The 26,146-nt window shown below is 57.7% G+C and overlaps 1 protein-coding gene across 5 annotated transcripts; it reads right to left on the bottom strand.

Moving 5' to 3' along the window:
• Positions 1-408: 408 nt before the first annotated feature.
• On the bottom strand, positions 409-24,311 carry CCDC102A (coiled-coil domain containing 102A). Of its 5 annotated transcripts, XR_003524191.1 has the most exons (11): positions 23,412-23,514; positions 15,187-15,911; positions 12,874-13,100; positions 9,913-10,021; positions 7,549-7,665; positions 6,966-7,175; positions 6,561-6,731; positions 5,490-5,593; positions 2,170-3,123; positions 2,002-2,027; positions 1,847-1,882 (listed from the first exon to the last, which is right to left on the bottom strand). XR_003524191.1 is itself a non-coding variant. In XM_027619001.1 (9 exons), exons 2-9 carry the CDS (start codon positions 15,781-15,783, stop codon positions 2,994-2,996), a joined length of 1,665 nt encoding a protein of 554 aa, XP_027474802.1. In that variant the 5' UTR covers positions 15,784-15,911; positions 24,254-24,311; the 3' UTR covers positions 2,038-2,993. The 5 variants fall into 5 exon arrangements, 3 of the variants coding, with proteins under 3 accessions (XP_027474802.1, XP_027474801.1, XP_027474800.1); XR_003524192.1 differs by lacking the exons at positions 1,847-1,882; positions 2,002-2,027 and adding an exon at positions 409-445; XM_027619001.1 differs by lacking the exons at positions 1,847-1,882; positions 2,002-2,027; positions 23,412-23,514 and adding an exon at positions 24,254-24,311 and having other exon boundaries at positions 2,038-3,123.
• Positions 24,312-26,146: the final 1,835 nt, after the last annotated feature.

The following is a 26,146-nucleotide window of genomic DNA, read 5'->3' as shown; positions in this document are numbered from 1 at the left end:
CTCCCCTCCCCTCTTTCAAAGATGCCCACTAAGCCCAGGTTATCTTGCCGGCTGCTGGCAGGATTCTCTGGCCTCCAGGAGCATCTGGTGGGACGGGAGAAGCAGACAAGTACACAGCCCGCTACCACTCTTAGAATGAACCAAGTAGGCTCGGCTTGGAAGGGCTGGTGGGACTTTGATGGGGCAGGGGCGATTCTGGTGGCCGCGCGGGGAGCTCAACAGGACTGGAGCTACAGGGTCTGGGGCCAAGTGGAGGGTGGTGGGGCTGCAGCGGAGGGCAGGGGCTGTACCATGTGGGGCCTTGCCTTGGAGGGGTGGAGTGTGGGAGCCATGATCAGGAGCTCGGGCTCTGGCCTCCGATCCATCTGACCTGCAATGCCAGCATCCTCACCAATGAGCTGTGTGGCCTTGGGCTAGTTACTTGCTCCCTCTGAGGCTCTGCATCCTTGATCAAAAGAGGGAAAATGGGGGTAGTGCCTGCCTCAAAGGGTGTGAGGCACGTGGCGTGGCTCCATAGGTGTTAACTGTTCTTGGCAGTCGCCCCTGTGTGCACGAGCTCTGAGCCCACGGCTGACCTGTGGGCCCGGCCCCCTAGAGCTCACACTGACTTCGGGCCAGTGGAAGAAGGCTCACGTGGCCTCCGGGGGGCCATATAAAATGAGGCGCATGCAGAGTAAGGCTGCAGGGAGTGGTGGGGACTGTGGCCCCCCAGGGTGCCTGTGCCCCATTCCGGGCAGCACCCGCCTCCCTGCCCGGGGGCCACGACCCCACGGGAGTGTGAACCCAGCGTGCGCCGACGTGCTGATTGCTCACGAGAAGGAAACCTGCATTTTTCTGAGAAACTCCCCATTACTAAACTAGCATGCATATAATATCATTTTTAAAGCATCTCAGGAGCCAAAGCTGATGCTTCTGTTGGCAGAGGCTGCCCCCGTGAACAAAGGGATGCAAGAGAGGCAGCACATTCCAGGCCTGGAGAATCTTCCAGCCCTGTGGTCTGTGGCTGTGTCTCCCCTCCCGAAACTTTGGTTCTCCTCTGGACAGTGAAGTGGGAGTCCAGACCCTCTCCTTGCTGACATTCTCCGGAGCGGCCCCGCCCACACACACGGGCGGGAACGGGGCTCCTGCTCAACACTCTGGCCAGAGGTGCCAGACAGTCTGGGGCGGGGGGAGCCTGCTGCGCCGGCGGATCTGCTCTGTGTCTGGGAATGGCAGGTCCGCCTGGGGCCTGGGGAGGCGGCCCTCAGGGCTATCGTCAGTGAGGGCCTGGCTCCTGGGGGGGGGGGTCAAAGGGCAGCATTTCAGCCTCTTCTGGGGCCAGCTTCCTGTTTGGGAGAGAAAACAGAAAGACCCCCCCCACCCCCCCACCCCCGGCAGGAAATGGCCCTCTTCCCACAGCTTTCCCCCCACCCCGCCCCCCGCGGGCCCTGGCTTGTGGGGAAAGACCCATGGCGGTTGGCTCCCCATGGCTGGGGGTGGCCCACTTCCTCCTTTCCCCTCAGAGCCCAGAGGGAACCTGGGGCCTCTCTGCCATGAGAGCAAACCCCACCTCACCAGTTTCATCCCTAGTTCAGGCGTGGCAACAGCTGAACCATTCTGTGCCCGGATGTACCACCCGCTGGGCTCCGGCACCCTCTGCATCCCAGCACTGTGTCCTTAGGGGCCCCTCAGACAGCCACAAGAGAGAAAGCCATTGAGTGAGCTCCCCTCCACAGGCACAGAGCCTCAGCGGCTCCTTGCACACCTCTTGAGCACAGGGAGCTCACCTCTTCTGCCGGCTAAAACCATGCTGACAGAGCCTCTTTCTGCAGAAAGCAGGCCTGCTGCCAAGAATTCATCTAGAGCATCTCATTAAGGGCAGATGTCTCAATGCCACCTCGACCTGCAGATGCGAAAATGTATGCTATTGTGTTCTGAATAACAGTTTCCACCGAATTTAATATAAATCTGCTGGTTATAGAGGGTTTAGAAATTAAGCATCAAAAATAAAATTAAAATTACCTGCAATTTCATTACCTAGAGCAGTGCTGAGGGAAAGATAAAAGGATTTATTATTTATTGTGTTTATGCCTACCTCTGGTTGCCTGAACTTCATCCCTTGTGACAGAGCCCATCTGGCAAATACCTCCTCTCCAAGGCATACCTTCAAGCATTTCAATAATAACTAACCTTTACTGAGTTCCGGACGAACTCAGCTTATTCTCATGATAGCTGTAGGAGACGCCTCAATTTATAGATGGAGAAACTGAGGCTCAGAGAGGTCAAGTCACTTCCTCATGGTTGCACAGCCAGTAAGGGGCAGTGGCAGAGATTTGAATTCATCCGGTGCAGAACTGCAGCCTCCTCTCCTCCAGATTAGACACACACCACACCTTTTCCTTCCCCTCACAGGAGCCGGGTTCCAGACCACTGAGCAGCTCAGGTGTTCATCCATTCATTCTTTCTCACATTCGTTCATTTAGCAAGTCACTTGACATTCCGGAGCTCAGGTTGGGTGCCAGACGCAGGCTGATGCTGTCTCCTACACCACCGGCCCATATCTGCCACACTCTCAAGGACTCTGCCCCGAGAACCCAAACTCCATTTATTACAAAAGACTGGGTTTATCACATTGTACTGTAAACAGCTCTACCTGACCCCCAAGGTTCAGAGAGACAGCCTGGGTCGAGGCCCCCACAGCCCCCTTTGACATCCCCCTCGCCCCTGCACGAAGGTCCTGGGTGGATGGGGGTGCTGAGACCGGGCCTTGGAGTGGTCCCATGTTTATAAGACCAACTGGGTCCAAGGATCCCGCGCACATATATAAAATATACACATATAATGTATACATAGGCCATGGCTTCCCCTCCGCAGGGTGTTGCTGGGGTGGGGCCACCGGCGCCCACCCTGGGAGAGGCAGGGAGCACGGGCAGCTTCATCGGTCTGAGCGGCCGGTCAGCCTGGGCACCCAGGGGCCTGCGGCCACAGGCCAGTCCTGTCCGGCCCTGGGAGCTCTAGGCCACCTGGATCTGCAGGTCCTCGTCTTCATCCAGGTCGCTGGCTCCGTCCCCGGCCTCCTCGGCGCTGAAGCGAGCGCTTCGGATCTTCCCAAAGAGGGGGGCGTTCTGCTGCTGCCTGCGGAGCCTGTGGGGCCGGGTGACAGGAGGGTCACGGGCAGTCAGTCGATCACCGGTGCTGCAAGCAGCTCAGCCATTCCCTAGCACGTCCCTGCTGCCAGGCACCAGCTGGGGCCTTTCCCCTCTAGTACCTCATGTCACAGCATCCTCCCAGAGGCTGCTGAGATGTAGGAGGTGTTACTGTCACCCTCGTTTGACAGACAAGGAAACTGAGGCACAGAGCAGTCAAGTAATTTGTCCATCCCCCCAGACAGCAGGGAGTGAGGCTGGGCTCTGCTGTGGGCTGGGGCCGGAGAGGTGAAGCAGCCACTTAAGGTCACCCTGCTAGGATTCGAACCCACGCCAAGCTCCAAAGACCACAGAGAGAGAGTTTGGGGGTGGGGGGCCTGAGGTCCCCTATCCCCCACCATGGAAGTGAGAAAGGGCTCCGCCCTAGTTCTTTCCCACACTGAAATTCCTAAAGCCCAAATTTATGAGGGCTGCTGGAGGAAATGCCCATCCCCCAGCAGAGTGGCCGCCTTGGCTCCATCTTACTGGAAGGCATGAATTATTTACACAGCAGGGAGGGGGCCAGGCGGGGGCCTCCATTACTGGGCCGTGATTTAGTGAGCTGTCCCCGGAACATTAAAGCAGAAAAAGTTGGAAAATAAAACGAGGTGGCGGTCCTGGGCAGCCCTGGCCTCCCCGCTGTTGGAAGGACTCGGGAGGTACAGCCTGACTGCCCATTTTGGAATGAATGTGGCTGAAGGACATGGCCAACTTTGCGGTAGAGCCCGAGGCTCGGCGGCCTCTGAGGGCTGTCCCCTCGGTGTGTGTGTGTGTGTGTGTGTGTGTGTGTGTGTGTGTGTGTGTGTGTGTGTGTGTGTGTCCCCTCGGTGTGTGTGTGTGTGTGTGTGTGTGTGTGTGTGTGTGTGTGTGTGTGTGTGTAGAGTGGGCAGCGTGTGTGTAGAGTGGGCAGCGTGTGTGTAGAGTGGGCAGCGTGTGTGTGTGTGTGTGTGTGTGTGTGTAGAGTGGGCAGCGCTGGTCAGACACAGAGTGTGACCTGGACTCACACCCGGGCCCCCAGGCAGCATTTTATGGGCATCATCCCAGGCAGATGGGGAAACTGAGGCCAGGTTGGTCATGTCACACAGCTGTTAGGCCTGGCTCCCCGGCCCATATTCCCAGCACAGAAACTCAGCACACGGCAGTGCACAGTATATGCTCCGGAAATCGGGGCGCTGGTGGCCAGGGGGGCGATCCAGCCGGACCACCCACCAGATGTGTGGCTGTGGAGACCCTTACTCTGTTAGGCCTTACTTTCCTTGTCTGCCAGCTTCCCAGAGAAAAATAGCTTCCACTTCCCTTCTCTCATGGGAGAGGGATTCTTGGGGGGACCCAAATGTAAGTCCCCCCCCCACAGCCCCCAGCTGCTCCCCAGGGGGTAAGTAGCAACAGCACTTACGACGTGCCCCGCTGCTTTTACAAACTCACTGAATTCTCACAATAAGCAAGAGGCAAGACCTGTAACATCTCCATTTTACAGATGAGGAAATGGACACAGAGAGGTCAAGCAAGTGGCCCCAGACCACACGGACCACTTCCGCAGCTCGTCAGTGCAGATTCCCACCCACCGGGGGAGTCTGGCTGCAGAGCCTGCATCGCTCTATTCTCTGACATCAGAGGACACGAGTGAGGGCCTGGCACGGGCCTGACACAGGAAGTCAGTGCAGTGGTCCTGACGCCCCTGGCTGGTGGGGTGCGTGTGGAGTAAGGAGGGCCTTGGACTTGGCTCTCTGTCACCTTATGGGCCTAGGGAGGGTGCAGGGAGAGGGGGTACCGCAGAGTATTGGGATGGGGTGGTCAGGGGAGGGAGGGAGAGTGTGCTGGGTGGGTCCCCCGGAGACCCTGCAGTCCTCCGAAGGCTGCAGCTGACGGACTGGGCCTACCATCAGGGCTGGGGCTCCCCCGTGCACCCCTGCCTTCCCATCGCTCAGCTCCCAGCTGGCCCAGGGACCCTGGGGGCTGCTTATTCTTCCTGTCCATGACTCCCCAGACCCTTTGGCCCTGCCTACTGCCCCACCTTGGACCTGCGCTCTTTGGCCCCCCTTCCTTCCCTCTCACCACCCTCCCGCCGGCCAGCCAGTCCCACACAGATGACTCCAGGGCTCCCAGCTGGTCTCACTTCCTGCACTCCCCTTCCCTGGTTTCCTGGCCCTGACCCTTCCTGCCTGGACGGGACAGGATTCTGGCCCCAGGGGCCCCAGATCTCTTCCTTCGATGCCTTCCCCACTAGCCTGGGCTGGGGCTCCAACCTTGACTGGGAGGAAGTCTCTCCCTGCCCTGCTTCTGTGTCCGGCCAGGGAGTCCTCCCGACCAGGGCAGCACACCCACCTGGACTGCAGATGTTCCAGCTGCACTTGTAGGTTCTCGCTCTGTTCTGTCTGCTCGTCCAGCGACCGCTGCAGCTTCCGTGCCTGGTTGTGGGCCTCATCCAGCTGGCGGGGGAACAGGGCAAGAGCGTGAAGGTCACCTTGGGTCAGCCTGGCCGTCTACCCAGGACCAGCCCCTCCCGCCATTCCTCTGCCTTTCCCAAGAGCAGTCCTTGTCTGTTCTTTGAGGCCCAGACCAAGGCCCACCTCTTCCAAAGAAGCATGCCTTTGCCCCTCACCATTCCTGCTGCCCCTGCCTTCCAAATCCACATCTTCCGACACCCCAAGCCACTGATCCAGCCATCAACCTGCCTACCCGTCTCTCCCAATGGTTCTGTTCATCTGACCATTCATCTGTGGAATGATGTCTGCCCATGGAGATATCTACCTACCTACTTACCACTGCTTATTCTACTCAGCTACCCATTCACCCCATCTATCTGCTTCCACTCTCCCAGACACACCTATCATCCCATCTGTCCATCCTTCTGTCCTTCTCTCTGTCCATTCATCCTTCTACCTGCTGATCCAATTTAGTTATCTAGCCATCTTTCCACTGTCCACAGTCCTCTATTTTCCTGTGCATCTGTATAGTCATCTGTCATTCATCCACCCACCCACCCATCCAGTCACCCACCCATCCACCTACCTATCCACCCATCCAACCACCCACCCATCCACCTGTCCATCCACCCACCCAGCTACCAGTCTATCCACCCACCCACCCATCCATCCACCCATCCAGTCACCTACTCCTCCAGCCATCTATCCAGTCACCTATCAGACATCTCTTGTTACATTTCATCCATCCTCCGTCCCTCTCCCCCTCCCTTCCCCATCCACCTGTCCCTCTATTCTCTCATCCATCTGTTAACCTATTCAGCTACTCATCCATCCTGCCATCCGTTCTCCTTCCCGCACACCTATCTACCGTCCACCAGACGCCCGCACACAGTGACACGGGAGGGCCCTGCAGCCCTGCTGCCACCCGCTGAGGCCTGAGGCTATCCTGCGGGCCCCAGTGGGTGCTCACCTCATCCTCGGCCTGGGCCAGCTCTTTCTTGAGCTCCTCCACCCGCAGCCGCAGCTTCTTCACCTCTGCTTCGTGCTGCTCCACCCGCCGGTTGGCGTGTGCCAACTCGGCCACCTTCTCCTGAAACTGCTTCTTCAGCTTGCCGTGCACATGCTTCAGGTCGGCCAGCTCCTACGGGGGCGCGGGGGGGGTGGCGCTCAGGGTCACGGGGCGCCTGTCGGCTCCCTGCTTAGTGGCCGAAGTGGAACGTGGCCCACAGGGGATGCCCGTAGGAGCGGCTTCCGGGGCCGTCGCCACCTCCGTCCTTTGTTGTTACTTCAGGGGTCCCTCGCCCCCCTGTGGGCTGGAGCTGGACACACGGCGGGTGCTCCGCCCCGGCCCTGGCCATACCACCCGCTACCCTACCTTGTTCTTCTCGAAAAGTGCAGCCTGGCTGGCCCGCAGGTCACAGTCCAGGGCGCTGGCTGTCTGCCTCCGCCGGCGGGCCAGTGCCTCCTCCAGATCCCCGACCTGCGCCCGCAGCTTCTTGTTCTCCCGTTCCAGGCCCAGCTTCTCGGTCTCCAGCCGCTCACGGCGACCCCACTCGGCCGCGTTCTCCGCCTGCAGCCGCTCCATCTGCAACAGGGCAGGACGGGGTCAGGGCTCCAGGGGGAGGGCGGACAGGAGGACCTGAGCTGGATGCTCCCCCAACCCCTCAGAGCCATTTTTGGCTCCAGGAAGCAGATCCAGCTGCAGCAGCTATAATTAACCTGGGCTGATTTCATGGTGTGCAGGATGTGAGGGCGCTTCTGGTCTGTGTGTGGGAGAGAGGCCTGCTGCCCCCTGCAGACCAGAGCACCTTCCGGGTGTGGCTGGTCCTGCCTCAGTGCACAGACCTCCTTCTTGCCCTCTTTGGAGTGGTCGGCTGATGGAGGCCAGGCCCCTGCCTCCCTCCTCCCCACCTCCTCCCCCAGCCCCAAGCCCTCCCAGGTCCCACCGGTGGCCTCACCTCACCCCTCAGCTCCGCCATCTTCCTGTCCATGCTGGACCGCGCACCGAGTTCATCCTCCAGGTCTTCGGACATGCGACCCAGCTCGTCCTGGTGGGCCTCCTTCAGGATGCTGAGCTGCGGGACACAGTGCAGCCTGGTTCCTTGAGAACCACCTGGGTATATCCTGGAACCGGCTCCGGGGGATGGGTGCTGGGGCAGGAGTGCTCAGCAAGGAGCCTGACGTGGAGTCCAGATGCGCCACTGGGTATCCAGAACAGAGCCTGGATCTGACTGCTGGTGCCGCTTCCGACATCTCACACCTCCTACCTCATGACCATCTAGCCTCCCAGTGTCCACTTGTGGCCCCTGGCACTCCACTTCCACGACAGTAGCCCAGAATGAGCTCTTTAAAAAGATAAGTCAATCATACCCCCATCCCTGGGTTCCTTGGGATAAGACCCGACCCCTTTCTATGGTTTCACAATATGGTTGGACCTTGCCCATCTCTCCTCTCTCCCCTTAGTTCACTATGCTCCAGGCTCGAGTCCTCAAACACACCAAGTTCCTGTCCACCGCTGGGCCTTTGCACATACGGTTCTACCACCACTCTTTCCAAGTTGTTTTACAGGATTGACTTTTTGTATTCTCAGGCCTTGGCCTACACGCCTCCTCCTGAGGAAGGCCTCTCTCTTCCTCCCTGACTACAAGAGGTGCCTCCTTTACTTTCCGTCCCACTCCCCATTAGAATGTGAGCTCGGGAGGACAGAGCTTGTTTGTCCACCTTTGTATCCCTATATGGCCTTGGCACTGGGTAGCCCTGTGAACTGACTGAATGCACTCAGCGGATCTGAACAGGGTCTGCATGTGGCTGCAGGCCTGGCCACATAGGGATCGCCTGGAGTGACGGTGGCATAGTGCAGATGCCTTGTCATACAGCAGGAAAACCAACAAACTGTCACTCTGTGCGATGACATGGGTGAGCTCAAATCCGTAACACTGAGGGAAAGAAGCCAGTTACAAAAGAGAATCTTTATGACTACCTGCTAAACTGAACATTCATGTTTTATTCACTTTTCTGCAAAGGATTCCATTTCATAATTTGGGAAGATTAAAAAGGCAGATTCCCGGGGCGCCTGGGTGGCTCAGTTGGTTAAGCGACTGCCTTCGGCTCAGGTCATGATCCTGGAGTCCCGGGATCGAGTCCCACATCAGGCTCCCTGCTCAGCAGGGAGTCTGCTTCTCCCTCTGACCCTCTTCCCTCTCATGCTCTCTATCTCTCGTTCTCTCTCTCTCAAATAAATAAAATCTTAAAAAAAAAAAAAAAAGGCAGATTCCCGGACCCATCCCCCAAAGATGCTGCTTCCGGGGAGGGGGGGGGTTTAGGATATTCCCTGAGAGATTCTACCATAAGACAGTCTTCATTGCTTCCAGGGCAGTTTCAAGCTCTGGCGTCCCAGGGTATCTTTGCACCTTCTGGAAATGCAGCAGGTCCAGCAGACTTTTTCTGGGTGGCCACGCCCCCTGGTGGCCACAGGGGCCGCCACACGAGGCAGTCGCGGCCACCCAGCAGGACCTCCGCCTGCCCTGAGTCCCCAAACAGCAGCAGTGGAATTCCCTCTCGGCCTGCTGGAGCCTCAGTTTTGTCCTTTATAAAATGGGGACCCCAGGGTCCAGCTTCGTTGACTGCCCTGAAGCGTCAGTGAGATGGAGAACACTCTAGGCCCCATGAATGCTATATCCCAACTCTTCCCCTTCAGTGTGGTCTATGAAGCCCGGTGAGGTCTGGCTCCCTTGGAACCTCATCTCTCACTTACTTTTACTTCCCTCCAGCCACACTGCCCTCTGCTTTCTGCACACTCTAGGCTTACTCTGGCCTCAGGACCTTTGCATGTGCTATGCCTTCTGCCAAGAACCCTGGCCCCATATCCTCTCAAAGACAGCTTCTTTAGGTCTTGCCTCAAATGGCACCTTCCGGGAGAGGCCATTTTTTTTCGAATTTTAATTTTATTTATCTACTTAACTGCTTTATTATTTTATTTTATTTATCTACTTAACTGCTTTATTATTTTATTTATTTTTTTAGAGATGCCATTTTTGACCCACCACCATTTCTCTTCTTCTGTCTGACTCCTTCAGAGCTTATGAATTTATCTGCCTGCTTACTGTTGGTACCCCCTGTGCCCCACCTCATAGCCCCCCACCAAGGTGAGCTTCCAAAGACAGGGCCACTGCCTGCCCCAGCACTCAGAACAGCGGATGGAGCGTGGCCAGCATTTGATGAGGAATGACTGAACTCCCTCCCTCCTTTCTCCCACTCCCACTGCTGAAATTCAACAGTGTAATGCTGCTTCCTCTAGGAAGACTGCCGTCTCCAAGACTCACCTGCTTGAGCATCTCCTGCTTGGTCTTGTTCAGCTCCTCATACTTGATCTTCCACTGGCTCAGCTCCCCCTCCAGCTTCTCAATGTTCCTGCTCAGTGCCAGTTTATCCCTGAAGAGAGGAGGAGGAGAGGTAGACATGGGGGTGAGCCCACCAAGGCCCTCTGCTGAGAGTCCTCCTGTGCGGCCTGCACCTGGGGAGCCGGTGTCCGAAGTCCTTGCCTCGGCACTCAAGGCCCTGGCACCCCCACCCCGGGTTTGCATTCCTTTTGCAAAGAGCTCTACTCCCCACCCTCTGCACCACTGCAGGTGCCCAGCTCACAATGTGGGGAGGTGACCAGGACTCCAGGGCACTGGCCATGCCTGGTCAAGTGTCTCAGGCTCAACTGCCCAATATGACCCCTGTTTCTGTTTTATGTACGGTTGTTTTGCCTGTAAGGCTTGGTTTGAACACATGGTTCTGGGGTCAGAAAAGCTAGAAAACACTGTCCACTGGGTCTCAGATGGAGGGGTCACCTCTCGTCGTCCTCACTGGGTGGGGGTGGGGGTCTCCCACGATCCCCACTCTGCACGCTGCTCCGTGCATGAGTGCGCTGCTGTGAGTAATGAGCGCGGGGCCTGGCCCCGGCACACAGGTGCTCAACAGAGTTGTACTTATCCTCACTCTTCAGCATGCTGTGCCTCATGACCCCCTGCCGACCAGCCTCCCTCTCGGGGAGCCTGACATCTCCCGCCTCTAACATGGGCTTCTCAGGAGACAATACCGCCCTCTAGGGGGCATTTCTGGTAACCCTGCATGACCCGGTCACTCGGTGGGCAGGAACAAGGGGTGCCTATGTCCTGCACTGAAGGCCCAGGGCCATCCCGCCCTCCAGGAATGATCCCGCATCCCCTGTAATGCGTGCATGCCCTGTCAGACAGCCCCAGGTGTGCAAACCATCTGAGTGAGCCTAGACCCTCACTCTGATTGACACACAAACAGAAAGTATCTTTTGTACTCACGGCGTCTCCCCGTGAGTATAGAGCGATCTCTATACAGATCGCTGTATAAATGGAAAGAACGGGGCGCTATGCTTGGCTCAGAACTTTACCAAAGGCTGTTCCTCTCAGGAAATCCTGTCGCCACCTCGACGGCGCTTGTGTATCTGAGCTGCGTACCCCACACACCTGCACCTGCTGTTTTTGTAGCTGTCCTGGGAGGTGACTTAACTGAGCCCATCCACACAAAGACTGACTCAGAGTACGTGCTACGAAAGTATTGGCTGGGAGGGTTATCACTACCCTTCTTTGTAACGGCACCCGATTCTGATTACCTCTGCCCCTTGAACACCCTGGGTTTCAACGGCATGGATCCACTTACGCGCAAGTCGTTTTGATAAATACGGTACGGTATTGTATTTTCCTCCCTTTTTCTTAATGTTTTCTTTCCTCTAGCTTCCTTTATCGTAAGAATACAACACATAATACACAGAATGTGCAAAATATACGTTAATCGACTGTTTATATTATCGGTAAGGCTCTGGTCAATGAATTAAGTTTTGGGGGATCAAACCTGGGGAGTCAGATTTTCAACTGCATGAGGGGGGGGCATGTCAGTGCCCCTGACCCCCCTACTGTTCAAGGATCGACTGCACTTCGTTATTTCCTCTAGTGGAGCTGGGCCTGAGCATGTCCATGTCATAATACATATATTGTACTATATTTACATTTCTGCCTTATATTTCAGTTAGTGGAACAGGTTGCTATTTGTCCATCTTCCTTAAACAGAAATTTATGGTCTCACAGTTCTGGAGGCAGAAGTCCAAGATCAAGGTGTCATCAGGGTTGGCCCTGTCTGAGGCCCCTGAGAAGGAATCTGCCCCTTGCTTCTGGGAGTTTGCGGGCCATCTCTGGTTCTCCTTGACTTATAGAAGCATCCCCCTGAGCTCTGCCTTCATACTATCTATGTGTTTAATTTCTGGACAGAAAGGGAGTGTTACAAAATGTTCATTAGAATCAGGCCTGTGCCCTGATCAAGGTCACCAGCAACCTCCGCGCTCTAAATCCTCTGGTTAGCGCTTAGTCCTCTTCTTCCTTGACCAGGTGTTCACTCCCTCTTCTGTGAAACAGGTGCTCCTGGGTTCCCTGACCCTTCCCGGACCCCCTTCTCCTGTCTCCTCTGCCGCTGGGCTCTTCCTCTGACCTCTAAAGTCGGAGGGCCCCAGGGCTCCATCCTCTGACCTCCCTCACCCAGCTCACAGCTTTTGAAATCACTTATTCCTTGCTGACTCTTGCATTTTTACCTCCAGCCCACATCTGCCTTGTGAACTCCAGACTCATTCACATATGCAGCTGCCTCCCTGTCATCTCAAATTCAACTGGGCCAAACCCGATTCCCATCTGCAACCCCTCAACCTCCCTGACTCTCCTTCCCTGCTTGTACCTTTGCCCATGACACAGTCTCCCCACTAGCACATAAGCTCCACGAGGGGGTGGGGAGGGTTTGGGCTCATTTACGGCTATATCTTCACTGCCGAGCACAGGTCTGACCCAGAGCAAATGCATGAAACATGTTATTTGAATTAATAAAACAAAACTTGCATGGGGTGCCCCAGTTAGAACACACTGCTCTAGGGCGCCTGGGTGGCTCAGTTGGTTAAGCGACTGCCTTCGGCTCAGGTCATGATCCTGGAGTCCTGGGATCGAGTCCCGCATCGGGCTCCCTGCTCGGCAGGGAGTCTACTTCTCCCTCTGACCCTCTTCCCTCTCGTGCTATCTCTCATTCTCTCTCTCTCAAATAAATAAATAAAAAAAAATCTTAAAAAAAAAAAACACACTGCTCTAAAGTTCCAAGACTCAAGCCTAAATAGCGCCACGCACCTTCAGTGAGTCTCATGTTCCACGACACTGACTTTGTGTGATTCTGAGGGTGCCCTGGCGTGGCCTGACCCGCCCCCGGGGCCCTGCTTTCCTGCCGGGACTTACTCTCGCTCCTTGAGCAGCACCTTTTGGGACTCATCTAGCCGCAGCCGCAGGGCGGTCAACTTGGATGCATCCTCCTCGATGGTGGCCGTGTCCTCCCAGGGCAGCCGGCTGCGCTCCTGGCGGCCTGAGCTGCCCCGTGGGCCCCCAGGCCCCAGGCTGCGTGCCTCCCAGCAGCCCTCAGGCTCCTCTGGTCTGCTCTTCAGCAGGCTCTCCACTAGCTCCAGCTCCTGTAGGGACCAAGGTGGAGGATGGACCAGTGGCTGTTGAGCTCTCTCTTGGCTGACCTCATGGCCTTTCCCAGACCCTGGGTCTGGGATCGGCTTGGTGGGTAACCTTGGGCAAGTCACACAGCCCTCTGGGCCCCAATATCCTTTTCTGGAGCCTGCCTCTCCATCCCTGGAGAGGGAGAGACACCCCCTCTTCTGGGCCTCTCCCCTTCACCTCCTAGAACTGCACAGAGTCAGCCACTACAGTTCCCTGTATCCTAGAAGATTTCCCAGGGCAGGTGGTGAGCCTCCCTGTCATCGAAAGTATGCAAGCATATGGTGGGACACTGATGTGAATGGATGTAGAAGCAGGGACTCCCACAATGGATAAGAACTAGATTCCCCCAAAAGGAATTCCGGCTCTAAGATCCCATTCTTCAGGTGCAAACACTAAGGCACCAGGAGGTAAGTGACATAAAAGATGCACAGGAAGGCAGCCCCTGTGAGCAGAACCAGCTCCCAGACTGAAAGTAGTGAGAGACTATTAACTCAGTGCCTATCCCCTGAGCTTCCTATTCCCCTTTGCCCCTCCGGACTGCCCCTGCTGCACCCAAGGCCTGCCTCTGACCACAGACCTGAGACATCCATGGCGTCTGTCCCAGCCTGGCTTCCCCCGTGACCTTTCTAGAGGAGTCCAGGCCAGTTCCTTCCCTGTCTGGCCCTCAGTTTCCCTCTCTGGATGGGGACAGTGGCCCTGAGAACTACCTGTGGACAGAGATTCTACTCCTAATGTATCTCAGACTGTCTGGGTGGGGACCTCAAACGCCACCCGCTCCAAAGCCTTATTTCACAAATGGGGAAACAGGGAGGGAAGGGACTGGTTCTGGGTCACAGAACACAGAAGTGGCTGGGCTGGAGAAAAAAACTCAGACTGCAACCCCAAGGCTCCTGCCACGGTACCTGCTACCTCCTGGCGTGTGACTGACAACCACAGCAAGGACAGGGCAAGAATAGCACCACGAGGCTGGCTGACAGGGGCTGTCATTGTCTGTCTCAAACAGCAATGAAGGAACGCCACCTCCAAACACTAGGCAAGCTGGGGGATGTGGGGGCTTCAGCCCACCCTAGCCTAGAGGGGTGGCAGGAGCTGGGCAAGGGAGGGGAGAGGGCAACCAAGAATCTTAGCTGCAGGAGCTGGACCATCTGGGGATGGAGCTGGGAGGAACCTGAGCCTGGACTCTGCTCCTAGAAAGCCTGCTGGGTCGGGGGATGCTGCCCTCCACCCCCACCATTCACGCTCCAGCCATACTGATGATTACCATGGACTCTGGAGTTCACCTGGGTTCAACTACCCAGCACTCCAGTCGCCAGCTGGGAGACATTGGTACTTAATCTCCCTGTGCTTCAGTGTGCTCATCCACAAAGCAAACCCCTCTTGGGATTGTGAGAATTAACTAGATCCTGCATATGCAGAGCTTAGTGCTATCTGCAGGTGCCCACAGAATGATGGGAGCTGTCATTCCCGGCCTCTGGGCTTTTGCATGCCTAGAACGCCTGCCTGCACATTTCACAGAGAATTCCTCCATAACCTCCTAGTCTCCGCTGAAATGGGATCTCTTCCAGGAAAGCTTCTGTGAAGCCCCCATCTGCAAAGCCTGGTTCAGGGACCTTCTCTGTGCTCCTAGTGCCCTGACAACCTCCCACCTCTCAGCTTGGACTGATGCGGGTTATAAATGTTTACCCCCTACACACCCCCGCCCCCATTCAAGTTGAACGAATGAATAGATTCAGCTCTGCTGCTAACAGATGCCTACCAGGCACGAGCTTCGATCCCGCTTCTGCCCCAAAGGGACGATTTTAAGGTTCTGTTGACGGCTCAGGTGCGGGAGTGGAAGGACCACCAGATGCCAGGCCTCTCCGGAAGAATGCCGTCCTCAGGCCCCGCGGAGCAGAGGCCCACGCAGGAGAGCGAAACCTCCCAGGGGACCAAGCCCTTCCTATCCCCCTTTCTCAGTCCCGCCGCACCCCCTTCTGGACTCCAGCGCCAAGGGCCCTGCCCAGGAGCCCGCCTCCTCGCCACCCCCACAGCCCCAGCCGCGCCGCGCACCTGGCTGCCCTGGGGCACTTCGGACCCGACGTCGCGCACCGGCTCCTGCTCCCTGTCGGGCTCGGGCTCCGGCTCCGGCCCGTCGGGCGTGCGGTCGGCGGCCCCCCGGGCGCCCCGCAGCCGCGCCAGCTCGCGGCCCCGCGCCTCGCACTCGCCCTGCGCCTCCTGGCGTTCGCGCCGCGCGCCGGCCAGCTCCTTGGTGAGCGCGTCGAGGCGCTGGCGCAGCTGGCGCACCTCCTCGCGCGCGCGGTTGCGCTCGGCGCGCACCTTGCTCCACTTCTCGCGCCAGTTGGCCGTGCAGTCCGACCACCAGCGCATGGTCTTCTCCATCTGCGCCGCCCGCGCGCGCGCCTCCTCCAGCTCCCGCAGCCGCAGCTCCTCGCGGCTCTCCCAGTCCCCGTCGGCCAGCAGCGCGGGCGCCGGCGGCAGCGGCAGTGCGGGCGGCGGCCCCGGGGAGGGCGTGCCGCTGGGCGGCGTGGGCGGCAGCGAGTCGGCGGGCCCCATGCGCTCCGGCGACGGGCTGCCCAGGATGGTCAGGAGGCTGCCCTTGGACAGCTGCGGGGACTCGGCCAGCCGGGGGCTGGGCCCGTGGCTCATGGTGCGGCCGCGCGGGCGGGCCCTGGGTTCCAACTCGGGGCGGGACTCAGGGGCGGCACGGGGGATGTCCGGAGGACGCGATACCCCTGTGCATGCTGGCCACCGCTCCCCACCGCTCTTCCTGGGACCTGTGGGAGAACACAACCGTTAGTAGGCCGTGGTCCCCATCTGTCCATACCCATAAGCTCAGCCACGGGAAGGGCAAAACAAAGCGGGAACAGCATGGGCAAGAGCGGGAGGAGAGAAACGTCTGGCCCGGAAAAGCCCCAGTGAGGCTGTAGTGGTGAACGTGGGCCTGTAACTGCTTCCTCACTGGCCTCCAGACACCCTCCTGCAAGGTCCTTTCACCGTGCAGCCAAGGCAGCTGATCTGAAACCTTGATATGCTGTCCCTGACCTTCAAGTTCCATGTCACCCAGTGAATGACTTGTACTACTCCCCATCTCTACCCCAAGTGCAGCATGCTTGCACACTGACTGCCAGGACTGCCCTCCCTGCCTGTTCCTGCACTGGGCTAACTCTTCTCAGGCTTGAAACTTACCTGACTTACCTCCTCCTAGAAGTCCTCCAGGACCACCTCAGGCCCGGTGCCCCCCCCCCCCCGCCTGTGTCTTCATTACTAGTGTAACCAATCTCACCTACCATTTATCTGTGTCGCTGCCTGCTCCCTGTCCTCACCCCAGGCTGTGAGTTTGCTGAGGACTGGGGCTGGCTCTTGGCCACTGTCTCCGTCCCAGCATATGATGCCAATGGCAATGACATTTGTGGAGGTCTGACTGCAGGCCAGGTGCCATGCCCAGGGTCTTAGGTGAACTATCTCATTTATTCTTCTCAATAGATTCCAGGGAAATGGCTCGCATTTACTCCAGAGGAAAGGGGAGGCTCAAAAAGGTTGAAGCCCAGATTTGATTCCAGGTACAGGGTAAGGTGAGGGTGAGGTGTGTGGTGAAAGCGACTCATGGTCTGGTGTTAGGATGGAAATAAGCCAGAGTCTAGACGGCGGGGGTGAGGCAGCGGTGAGAGGTCCCACTGCTGGGCTCTGCTATTCTGGGCCACAGCACTTTAAAAAGAAGTGAGAGGGCGCCTGGGTGGCTCAGTTGGTTAAGCGACTGCCTTCGGCTCAGGTCATGATCCTGGAGTCCCGGGATCGAGTCCTGCATCGGGCTCCCTGCTCGGCGGGGAGTCTGCTTCTCCCTCTGACCCTCCCCCCTCTCATGTGCGCTCTATCTCTCATTCTCTCTCTCTCAAATAAATAAATAAAATCTTTAAAAAAATAAAAAATAAAAAAGAAGTGAGACACATGTCCTTCTCTTCTCCGTCCCGAACCTGTCACCCTCTCTCTCCATGGTGGTCTTGCCCTGACCCCCTCCAGCAGCCCGTTGGGACGTCATGCCCCTCATGCTCTCCCTTCCCCATTCAGCTTAGCCTCTCCCACAGACCCTCCCCCCAGGCCCCTCTGCCCTGATGGGCAGCCCTTCCCCTGCTGTGCCCTGCTGCTGGGGCTCCCATCCGCTCCACAGCCAAGTGCCTCAACACCGGCTGCTCCCCACACCGCTCGGCCAGCCCCCTCTGTCCTCTCTCCACCCTCCTCCCACCTCTAACCCCTCACTCTCAGCAGGTGATCTCATGTCAGAGTTTCCAGGAAAAGGGAAGCCATCAGATGGGCATGCCCTCCAGGTCCTGCCCCCAGGCCTGCGGCCCGCTCCTCCCTGCCCCTAAGAGGCTGGAAGGGCTCTCCCTCTCTCCAGCCCAGGCTGTGCTCCAGAAGCCCCCTGCACCTCTATCACGGTGTTCCTCGGATAACTCAGACTCAGCCTCGTCAAACTGGAAACTCATCTTCTACTATTCCGTCCACAACCAGCTTCTCCTTCTGGATGCCCCCTCTGGGAGAAGAGCACTTCCTCACCCCTTCACGCTGTGGAGTACGTTCTAGAATCTGCTTTCTCCCCGCACCCATCCCCCACCCCTCGCCAACTCCAAGTCCTGTCCAGTCTGCTACACATCACAAGGAGCTAGCCGCCTTCCTCCTATGCTGCCACTAACCTGTCAAGGCCACCACCATCACCTCCCACCTGGGTGACCCTAGCCACTGTCTCCCTGTCCTGTCCCCCGGCAAGGGGAGAGGAGAGGGAGAAGCAGGCTTCCCGCTGAGCAGGCAGCCCGATGCGGGGCTCGATCCCAGGACCCCGGGATCATGACCCGAGCCGAAGGCAGACGCTTAACGACTGAACCACCCAGGCGTCCAAGCTGTGCCTTCTTCAAATCCATTTGGAACTGCAGCAGCCAGAGGGAGTTTTTTTAAAAAATGCCGTTGGGCTGGGGCGCCTGGGTGGCTCAGTTGGTTAAGCGACTGCCTTCGGCTCAGGTCATGATCCTGGGGTCCCGGGATCGAGTCCCGCATCGGGCTCCCTGCTCAGCGGGGAGTCTGCTTCTCCCTCTGACCCTCCCCCCTCTCATGTGCTCTCTCTCTCTCTCATTCTCTCTCTCTCAAATAAATAAGTAAAAATCTTTAAAAAAAAATGCCGTTGGGCGTCTGCCTTCTGATGATGCCAGGGTCCTGGGATCGAGCCCCACGTCGGGCTCGCTGCTCGGCGGGAAGCCTGCTTCTCCCTCTCCTACTCCCCCTGTTTATGTTCCCTCTCTCGCTGTGTCTCTCTCTGTCAAAAAATAAAAATGCCAACCGGATCACACCAGTGGCCACACCCTTTGTTGTCAGCAATAGCTGCAACCGCTGTCTAGTGTCAAGGCCAAGCTCATGCTCTCTAGGAGTCCAACTCCAAAACTTCTCCCGTCCCAAAAGGGGCTCCAGCCCCCTGATCCCACCACTTGTTTATCGTCCCCACCGCCCACCCCAGCCTGCTCTCCCCTTGCCTAGTGCCCGTTCCATGGCCCTACTCTCGCCCTGGCCAACGCCTTCGGTGCCCCAGCCCCTCTCCTGTCCTTTTCTCTCTGGGCAATGCCAACCCAGGGCACCTCCACTGCTCTGCCTATCTTGCCTCCCTGTCCCAGCGGGCACAGCTGGTTTTCCCACCACGTGGACGGGTGTCAGGACCGTTAGCGTCTCAGTGCGGCCCAGCGACCCTACTGCCTTTCTCTAGTCTGTTGGCTGTTTGTTAGTTGCCTCCACCAGGCATCAGTTCTAGGCTCAGCTCTGTCACGGACCTCATGTCTGCCACTGCCCCTTTCTGGGCCTCAGTTTCTCCACCTGTAGAAGTGGGATGGGGTAGGGGGTGAGGGAGACCAGTGCGTTTGATCAAGGGGTCCTTCAGGTTCACGTGGACACTTGTTTAAAATGCAGTTCCTGGGCCCCCCTCCTCCCCTGCCCCGACTCATGGTCAGCAGGCGTGGGGCTGGGAATTTGCATTTTAATAGTCCAATTTGGGGACACTTGAGTATTTGGTGATGCCTTGTCACCACCCAGAGTTTCATACGTACAAACTTGTATGTCTCAACGCCAATAACACCCGCAGAGACGAAGTTATACACCCAGACACGGCCACACGGAAGTAGGTTCCGTACACCACTAACTCCTTGGCAGGCTGCATGCCGTCTGACTCAATCTCCCCACCTGTGTGGTGAGGTGGCTGGCCCAGATACCATCTGCATTCACAGACATCTTTGCACGCCCATACCCATCTGCAGACACACAAGCAGCCCCACGCACATAAACACAGGTACAAAGACACGGGCAGACACATGTACCCACAAACTGTGGGCACCTGACCCTCGGACGCACCCTCAGAGATGGACCATATGCACACACAGCTCTACGGATGCCCAGAGATGCTAACCTGGAGAGAGAGAGTCACAGATGCACCCGGAGACACATGCAGGCCTGCACACAGATGGATACAGAGACATGCAGATACTCATCCCTCAGACAAACACGGACATACACAAACACACACACGGGCACTCACACTCCTCCTCTCCCCATTTTCCTGGCCCAGCTCCACAAGGAGAAACTCTTGGAAAAGAAAAACAATGTGAGAGCCCGAGGGGGAGGGGAGGAGGCAGGAAATCCCAGTGTGCCAGTCGGGCGCCCGCCACAGCTGCGCTGGTTATGGGGAGTGGTGGGAAGGCCCCCGGGGCTCCGTCGGCTGGGCCCCTCTGGCCACCCCTAAACAGACAGGGTGGCAGGGAGGGGGCCCCTGCCATGTCTTCTCTGCCTCTGGGAGCCGCCAGGCCTGGCATGGAGCTCAGCGGGGTGGGGGCGGGCTCCTTCCAGGAATCTCCAGCCTGTCATGCAGGGGCAGGGCGGGCGCCACCCAGGCCCCTAATGGCTTCCAGGCGCCCACGCTAAAGGCAGGGGTGGGCTCCAGACTCAGCTCCTGTTGCCCTTCGCAGCGGCCTGGCCCAGGCCCTCCTGGGGGCTGGGGGAGGAGGAAGCGGAGCAAGGAGATAAGAGGAGCTCTGGACAGCCCTCCTGCCTTTCCTCTTGCAAGCCCAGGGTCCCCCGGAGGCTGTGTGTGCGCACGTGGGGGAAGGCGTGGGGGTCCCAAAGCTGGTTTTCTCGAGAAGCCCGCTCCCCAGCACACCAGGAACCCTGCACCCTGTGTAGACTCAGGGCAGCCAGACCCTGCCTAGCAACGCCTCCCCTCACCCCCCCCCCACCCCCCGCTCCCACCCCACTCACATGACATAGCCTTGGGGACACACACACATAGCCCTAGTAACGGTCACATTCACTGAGAGTCCTGCAACACAGAGGCTCAGCTCACAGTTACAGAGACAGGCTCTGGCTGCCTGGCCCGTCCCTTCCCCACCAGGCTCAGTGTCTTCTTCCCATAGGGTGTGTGTGTTTTGTATGTGGGGTGGCCTCCTGATTCCCCTAGGGTGTCACCACCCCCCTCAAAGAGCAGTTCGGGGAGGGACCAGCCACCACAGGCCCCAGAGAGCCTTCCCCACCCCACCCTCCCCTCTCCTGCCTCCCACCAGCCGGACGGGTCTATTCCTGCTCTAATCCTCAGGCTTTCTGCTCAGGCTGTTCCCCCAACTCGAAAGCCGCCCCCCCCTCCCCGCCCCGGACTCTGAAATCCCCACCCGTCCTTCAAGTTCAGTTCTACCACCTCCAGGAAATGCCTTGATCTCCTCAGCCCCAACAGCTCCCCAGGGAGCATAGCCCTACAAACTGTCAGATCTGGCCAACTGCCCTCTCCTCTTGCAACGCACACTTCCCTGACCCAGATGGAACACTTGTGCCATCCGTGGCTTCTAGGACAGGCCTTGAATACAGGATTTGCTTAAAGCTGGCCGATGGGATGCCAGCAGCAAGGCTAAACCATGACCTCGCACCCCCTTAGTTGGGCAGTCCCCTTGCAGTGGGACTCAGATCTCCCGAACCCCAGTCCCACAGCCATCCTCATTGCCCCAGGCAGCTGCTGGCCCATTCTAGGACAGAAACTAGAATGTTTTGATCCCACACTTGCCTCAGGCAGGGCCCTCATCCACCTTGTCCACAGAAAGTGACCAGTGGCTCCTGCTGCTTATGGAACTGTTTAGAAAGTCTCTCCCTCTTTCTTTCCCCATCAGCAAACTCCTACACATCCTTCAAGACCCTCTTCTGGGAGGCCTTCTCTGACTTCACACAGAGTATGTTACTGTTCCCAAAGCATTGGCACCTCCCTGTTCTTCAGCAGTAGTCACGAGGAAATCTTGGTCTCTCTGGCTGTTAGCACAGGGCCCAGCATACAGCAGATGCTGCATAAATGCTTTCTAGGCTGATGGATAGAAAATGGACAGTTAGGGGTTCCCTAGTGAAGGAGGAGGATTGAGCTATCCTAAGGATAAGGAGTCACTTTGTGGCCAGGCTCGGAAACAGGCAGGTGTCTGAAACTGTGGCTAAGGTCAAAGCCAGAGGTCATCTCATGGCCAGGTCAGGGATCAGTCCTCTTACCCGAGGTAGCCTAAGTGGTCCACAGGAGGACAACTTTGTGTTTTGTCCTTAGCGTGTTTAGATAACTCTCGATATCCAGCGAAAGACGTGAGCAATGCTGAAGCCTGGATGGGGGCCTTCTGAGGGGTTTGGGGGTTGCCTGTTGGCCCAACTCTTCCCTCAAACTCAGGACCCCCCTCCGTCCTTCCAGAACCTTTCAGGTGGCGCTCTGGAGCTGCCCATGGCCACAGGCCTGGCTGTGGGCAGGGAGCAGAGCCCAGCAGGAAACCGCAGAGGACAGCCTGATTGGATAAATGCAGGGTCCAAGGCTGGTCAGCCCACAAACTGCGGGCACCTGTCCCTCGGACGTGCTGCCTGGAGTCTGGCCCCTGGACCACCAGGAGAGGACTGAGAGCAGGGAGGGAGGTAAGCAGGGCCTGCAAGCTAGACCTGAGCCCCGGGGCAGGCACCTCTGGTCTGTCTCAGGCAACCCCATCTCAGACTGAGGAGCCACAAAGATGTCCTAGATCACATTTGGAACTCCATTCTTTATAATGGGCCAACTTGGGCCCAGAGGAGCAGCTACTTGCCCACATCCACACAGAACACCAGCAGCAAAGTGGGGGTGACCTGGGGGGGTGGGGCTGGAGTGCTGGGATTGGATGCCTCGCCTCCTGGGCTACGTCTACCTAAGGGCACGATGCCCCTGGGCACACTTACAGGATGGGGTCCAAAGGCATCAGGCCAAGTGGCCAGGCATAGATGGTATGAAGTGAGTGAGTGCCTTTCACGGGGACCAGCCGGCCTCTCAGCAACTCCTTCAACTAGTCTCTCTGCTAGAAAGGACATCCCACCCGTCCCGGCTCTGCCACTGATAGGCTGTGTGATTATCTGCAACTTTCTGCCCTGTCTGGGCCTGTTTCCTTGCCTGTACCATGGGGAGACGCACTAATAAGATTCCTAAAAGCTCTGCCCAACAAGTGGGCAGACCCTGTGTCAAGCTGAACCAACCCACACTTAAGATACAGAAGCAGGAGTCCGGGGCGGAGCACGGGCTTGCCAACTATCATCCACTGGCACCATCAGAACGGTGAGGCAACTGAGGCCCGCTCCATTCTCCTCGCACTGAACCATCGCTCTAACTTCCCCAACTCCTTCCAGAAATTCACTTTCTGCCCTCCCACGCCATGAGTCGCGTCGGCCCCCACTTCCTCGCCCCCTCCCCAGCCGCCCCGGTCCGGCAAAGACGCCCCGCTCCCTCTAGCGGCTGGCGGAGGGCAGAGGGGGCTCCCGACCCCGCGGTCCCGCCCACCTCGCCGCACGGCCCCCATTGGCGGCTACCTCGGGCGGGGGGCGGCGGCGCCGTGCTCCCATTGGCTCGTGCGCCCGTCCATCCCGCACTCGCCATGGTGACCACGTTGGGTCCCCCGGGAGAGTTCCAAATTCCGCCCCCGCCCGCCGCCCCCCTCCCGTCCGGTCCCGGCCCGCGGCATTCCGAAGGCGGCCCTGCCCTCCCCCCCCAACCCCAGCAGCCCCTCCACACCCGAGGTCCGGGACCCCGGGAGGTGGGGGGGGACCCCGGGGAGGGGGCTAGGAAGTTCTGCTCGGAGTTTGGGGGTTGCTGCGGACGCTGCGCCCCACTCCTTCAGCACGCCCCCAACTTAACCCCTTCCCTCCCGCGGAAGGTTCGCCGTCTGGAGGGAGTTCCCGGGATGCAGTGGCTTGCCGCCCCCTGCACTGCCGCCCCCGCTCACCTCGGCCGGGGACCCGCGGGCTCCGGACGTCCGACCCGCCGCGGCTGGGCGGAGCGGGCACGGGGCTCGCTGCGGCCGCCGCCTGGAGGGCCGAGGGAGGGCCGCCGAGTCTCCTCCTCCCTCCCGGGGGGGAGGGGAGGGAGAGGAGACCGCGGGGCGGGGGCGGTGGGCCCCGGCCAGCGGCGGCCCCAGTGTGACCCGGGCCAGCCGAGTCGCTGGGGTGGGGGCACCAGGCTGACTGTGGGGCGAGGCGCGCGGGCCGGGGCGGAGGGCTCTGCTGGAGAGCGAGCGGGACCCAGCCGGAGGCCCCACCCCCGCTTGGGGCCGAGGGTGGGGGGGACGGAAGGCAGGGTCTGGGGGCCCCGCGGGGTTCGGCTTTCCCGCCTCAGGTTTCCCGAGCGCCAAGGACGCACTAGGCGCCCCGCAGCAGAAGGGGGCACCGCCTGTCCTGGGCTCAGCACGTGGGGCGCGCTGACCTAGTGTTCACTTTTGTTACCTGCATTTTTCCTAGTGCCAGCTCTGTGGCCGAGTGGCCGCGGAGCAGCGAGGCTCTGCCCTTCACCGGGCCTCAGTTTCCCCTTTGTACCACAAAAGGGTTCACCAGAGTAACCTCACGCGTGTCGAGAAGCGTGGTGGGGCCCTTGGCCCACCCGGCGGATATTTTCTCCGAGGTGCCTCGGTGCTTCCTGCCGGCGACAGGGCCGGGCCGGCGGTCCCCCCGCAATTACGGTAAGGGCGCTCTAGCGTGCGCCCCGCGGCTGTGGGGCTTCCTCCGCCCCGGGGAATAAGGTGTCTGCGGTTTGGGCGGGAGATGGGATCGGGCGCCTCACCATATCCTGTACCTGGAAGGCCACTGCAGTGAATCTTTTTTTCTTCTTCTCTTCTCTTCCCTTTTTTCTTTTTCTTTTTCTTTCTTTCTTTCTTTCTTTCTTTCTTTTTTTTTTTTTTTAAGTAGGCTCTACACCCACTGTGGGGCTTGAACTCAGGACCCTGGGATTAAGAGTCACACGATCCACCGCCTGAGACAGGGAGGCGCCCCTGCGGTGAATCTTTCTAAAAAGATAACGGAAACATCATAGAGATAGTGAGGGGATCAAGACCGCATTGGGACTTTGCCTTGAAAAGGAAACTAAAAGTGCTGAAGAAAAATTAGCTTTAGCTCATGATTAACACTTAGATTGTGATTGCAACGAGGCAGACGTTAGAATGAAGAATCGGCTCTTGACAGAAAGAGGGTCATTTTTGCAAATAAATTGGAGAGGGTCACAGGCAAGGGTCACTCTGAATCCTTTGTTAGTTAAGTAGTTCTCTCTGGAAGGACTGGGTCATTTCTAAGTGATGTTCTCTTCCTCTGTGGTCAGCTTCTGCTTCATTTTCTACTGTGTCACATCAACTTCATGAAACCCCACACTTTTTGCAAGATGTGCAGTTTTGCTTGTCAGTTCATTTGCTTCATATTTGCATGGTTAAACTCTGATGGCATCTGATGGAGGCAGATTTGGGTGGGGGTATGTGTTGTGGGAGAGGAAACTACTATGAATGTTGCAAGCCTGGTCTTTGCTTTCTGTATACCTTGGGCCTGGGAAAGACAGATATTGAGTACTCAGAGGACAGGGACTCCCCATTCTAAAGCTGAGAAAATGCTCCTGGGTTGGGGGGGGGGTTTGCTTTTGGCTCAGACTTATCCAAAGTCCCCTGGCTGGTAAGGACAGGAATGGGCCAAGAGCCCCTGGTTCTTTCCCAGAGCTTCTGGAGGCAGCAGGAGGGCTGCAGAAGGTTGAGGAGGCTTAGTCAGCGGTGAACCTAAGCTCCAGTTAGGAAGTCGCAGTTGGGCCCTCTCTCTTAAGAAAGGGAGTCGTCCCAGGAATGTCCCTTGCAGCAGGTGGGGAGATCCCACCAGTCATGGAACCAAGATGGATACAGACCAGAGGCTTGGCAGTTCATAGGAATTATCTCAGTTTTCAGCCACCTCACCAGCTTATAGTGAGAACAGTGAGAATCAGAAGTCAAGTGACAGGCCCAGGGTCACAAAGCCAGAAGGTCTGAGAGCCCAGATCTGATTCAGTGTTACCACTGTCACCACTGTTCCTGAACCCACACGCCCAGACAGCCCACTGGCATCAGTCAGCCTCCCGGCGGCCTCTGAAGTTGTTCCTTCCCCAGCTCAGCCCACTGGGGTTTTCGATGGAGGACTGGATTGGTATTTTCCACATTCCAACAGTTCTCTCTTGTACCCCTGCTGCCACTTTTTCCATCAACACCTAGCACGTTTCCTGTGCATCCTTTTCATGTTGTAGGATGTATGGGTATTTTAGGGTAAGTAGGAAATCGGCATTGATTTTCACAAATAGAAGAAAATAGAAAAAGTAAATCCTATGTAAACAAAACGCCACTGAGAACCAGCTAGAAACTTGCTCTTTGTTGAATAGGGACATGATTGTACACCTTTCACAAGAGCCAAAAGGTAAAAGCCACCCGAGTGTCTGTTATGGGACAAATGGATAAATGATATTGGTCTATCTATACACTCAAAGGAATATTATTCAGCCTTAAAAAGGAAGGAAAGGCTGATCCATGCGAAGTGAAATAAGCCAGTCACAGAAGGACAAATATTGGATGATTCCACTTCAAATTCACAGAGACAGAATAGAATGGTGGCTGCCAGGGGCTGCTGGGAGGGGGTGGAGGGAGGGAAGTTGCTACTTAATGGGGACAGAGTTTCTGCTTGGGAAGAT

The sequence above is a fragment of the Zalophus californianus genome, chromosome 17 (genome assembly GCF_009762305.2).
Source record: "Zalophus californianus isolate mZalCal1 chromosome 17, mZalCal1.pri.v2, whole genome shotgun sequence".
Lineage (NCBI taxonomy): Eukaryota > Metazoa > Chordata > Mammalia > Carnivora > Otariidae > Zalophus > Zalophus californianus.
The sequence above is the reverse complement of the archived record's forward strand: the minus strand, read 5'-3'. Positions and strand labels throughout refer to the sequence as shown.

Bases quoted from the DNA above. Each gene is read 5' to 3' on its own strand.
- CCDC102A (XM_027619001.1), bottom strand. From the start codon at position 15,783: ATGAGCCACGGGCCCAGCCCCCGGCTGGCCGAGTCCCCGCAGCTGTCC. The intron at 13,101-15,186 runs GTGCGCGGCGCG...TGGTCCCTACAG, and splicing joins AAGTGCCCCAGGGCAGCCAG to GAGCTGGAGCTAGTGGAGAG. The intron at 7,666-9,912 runs GTGAGTCTTGGA...TGTGTCCCGCAG, and splicing joins AGCAGGAGATGCTCAAGCAG to CTCAGCATCCTGAAGGAGGC.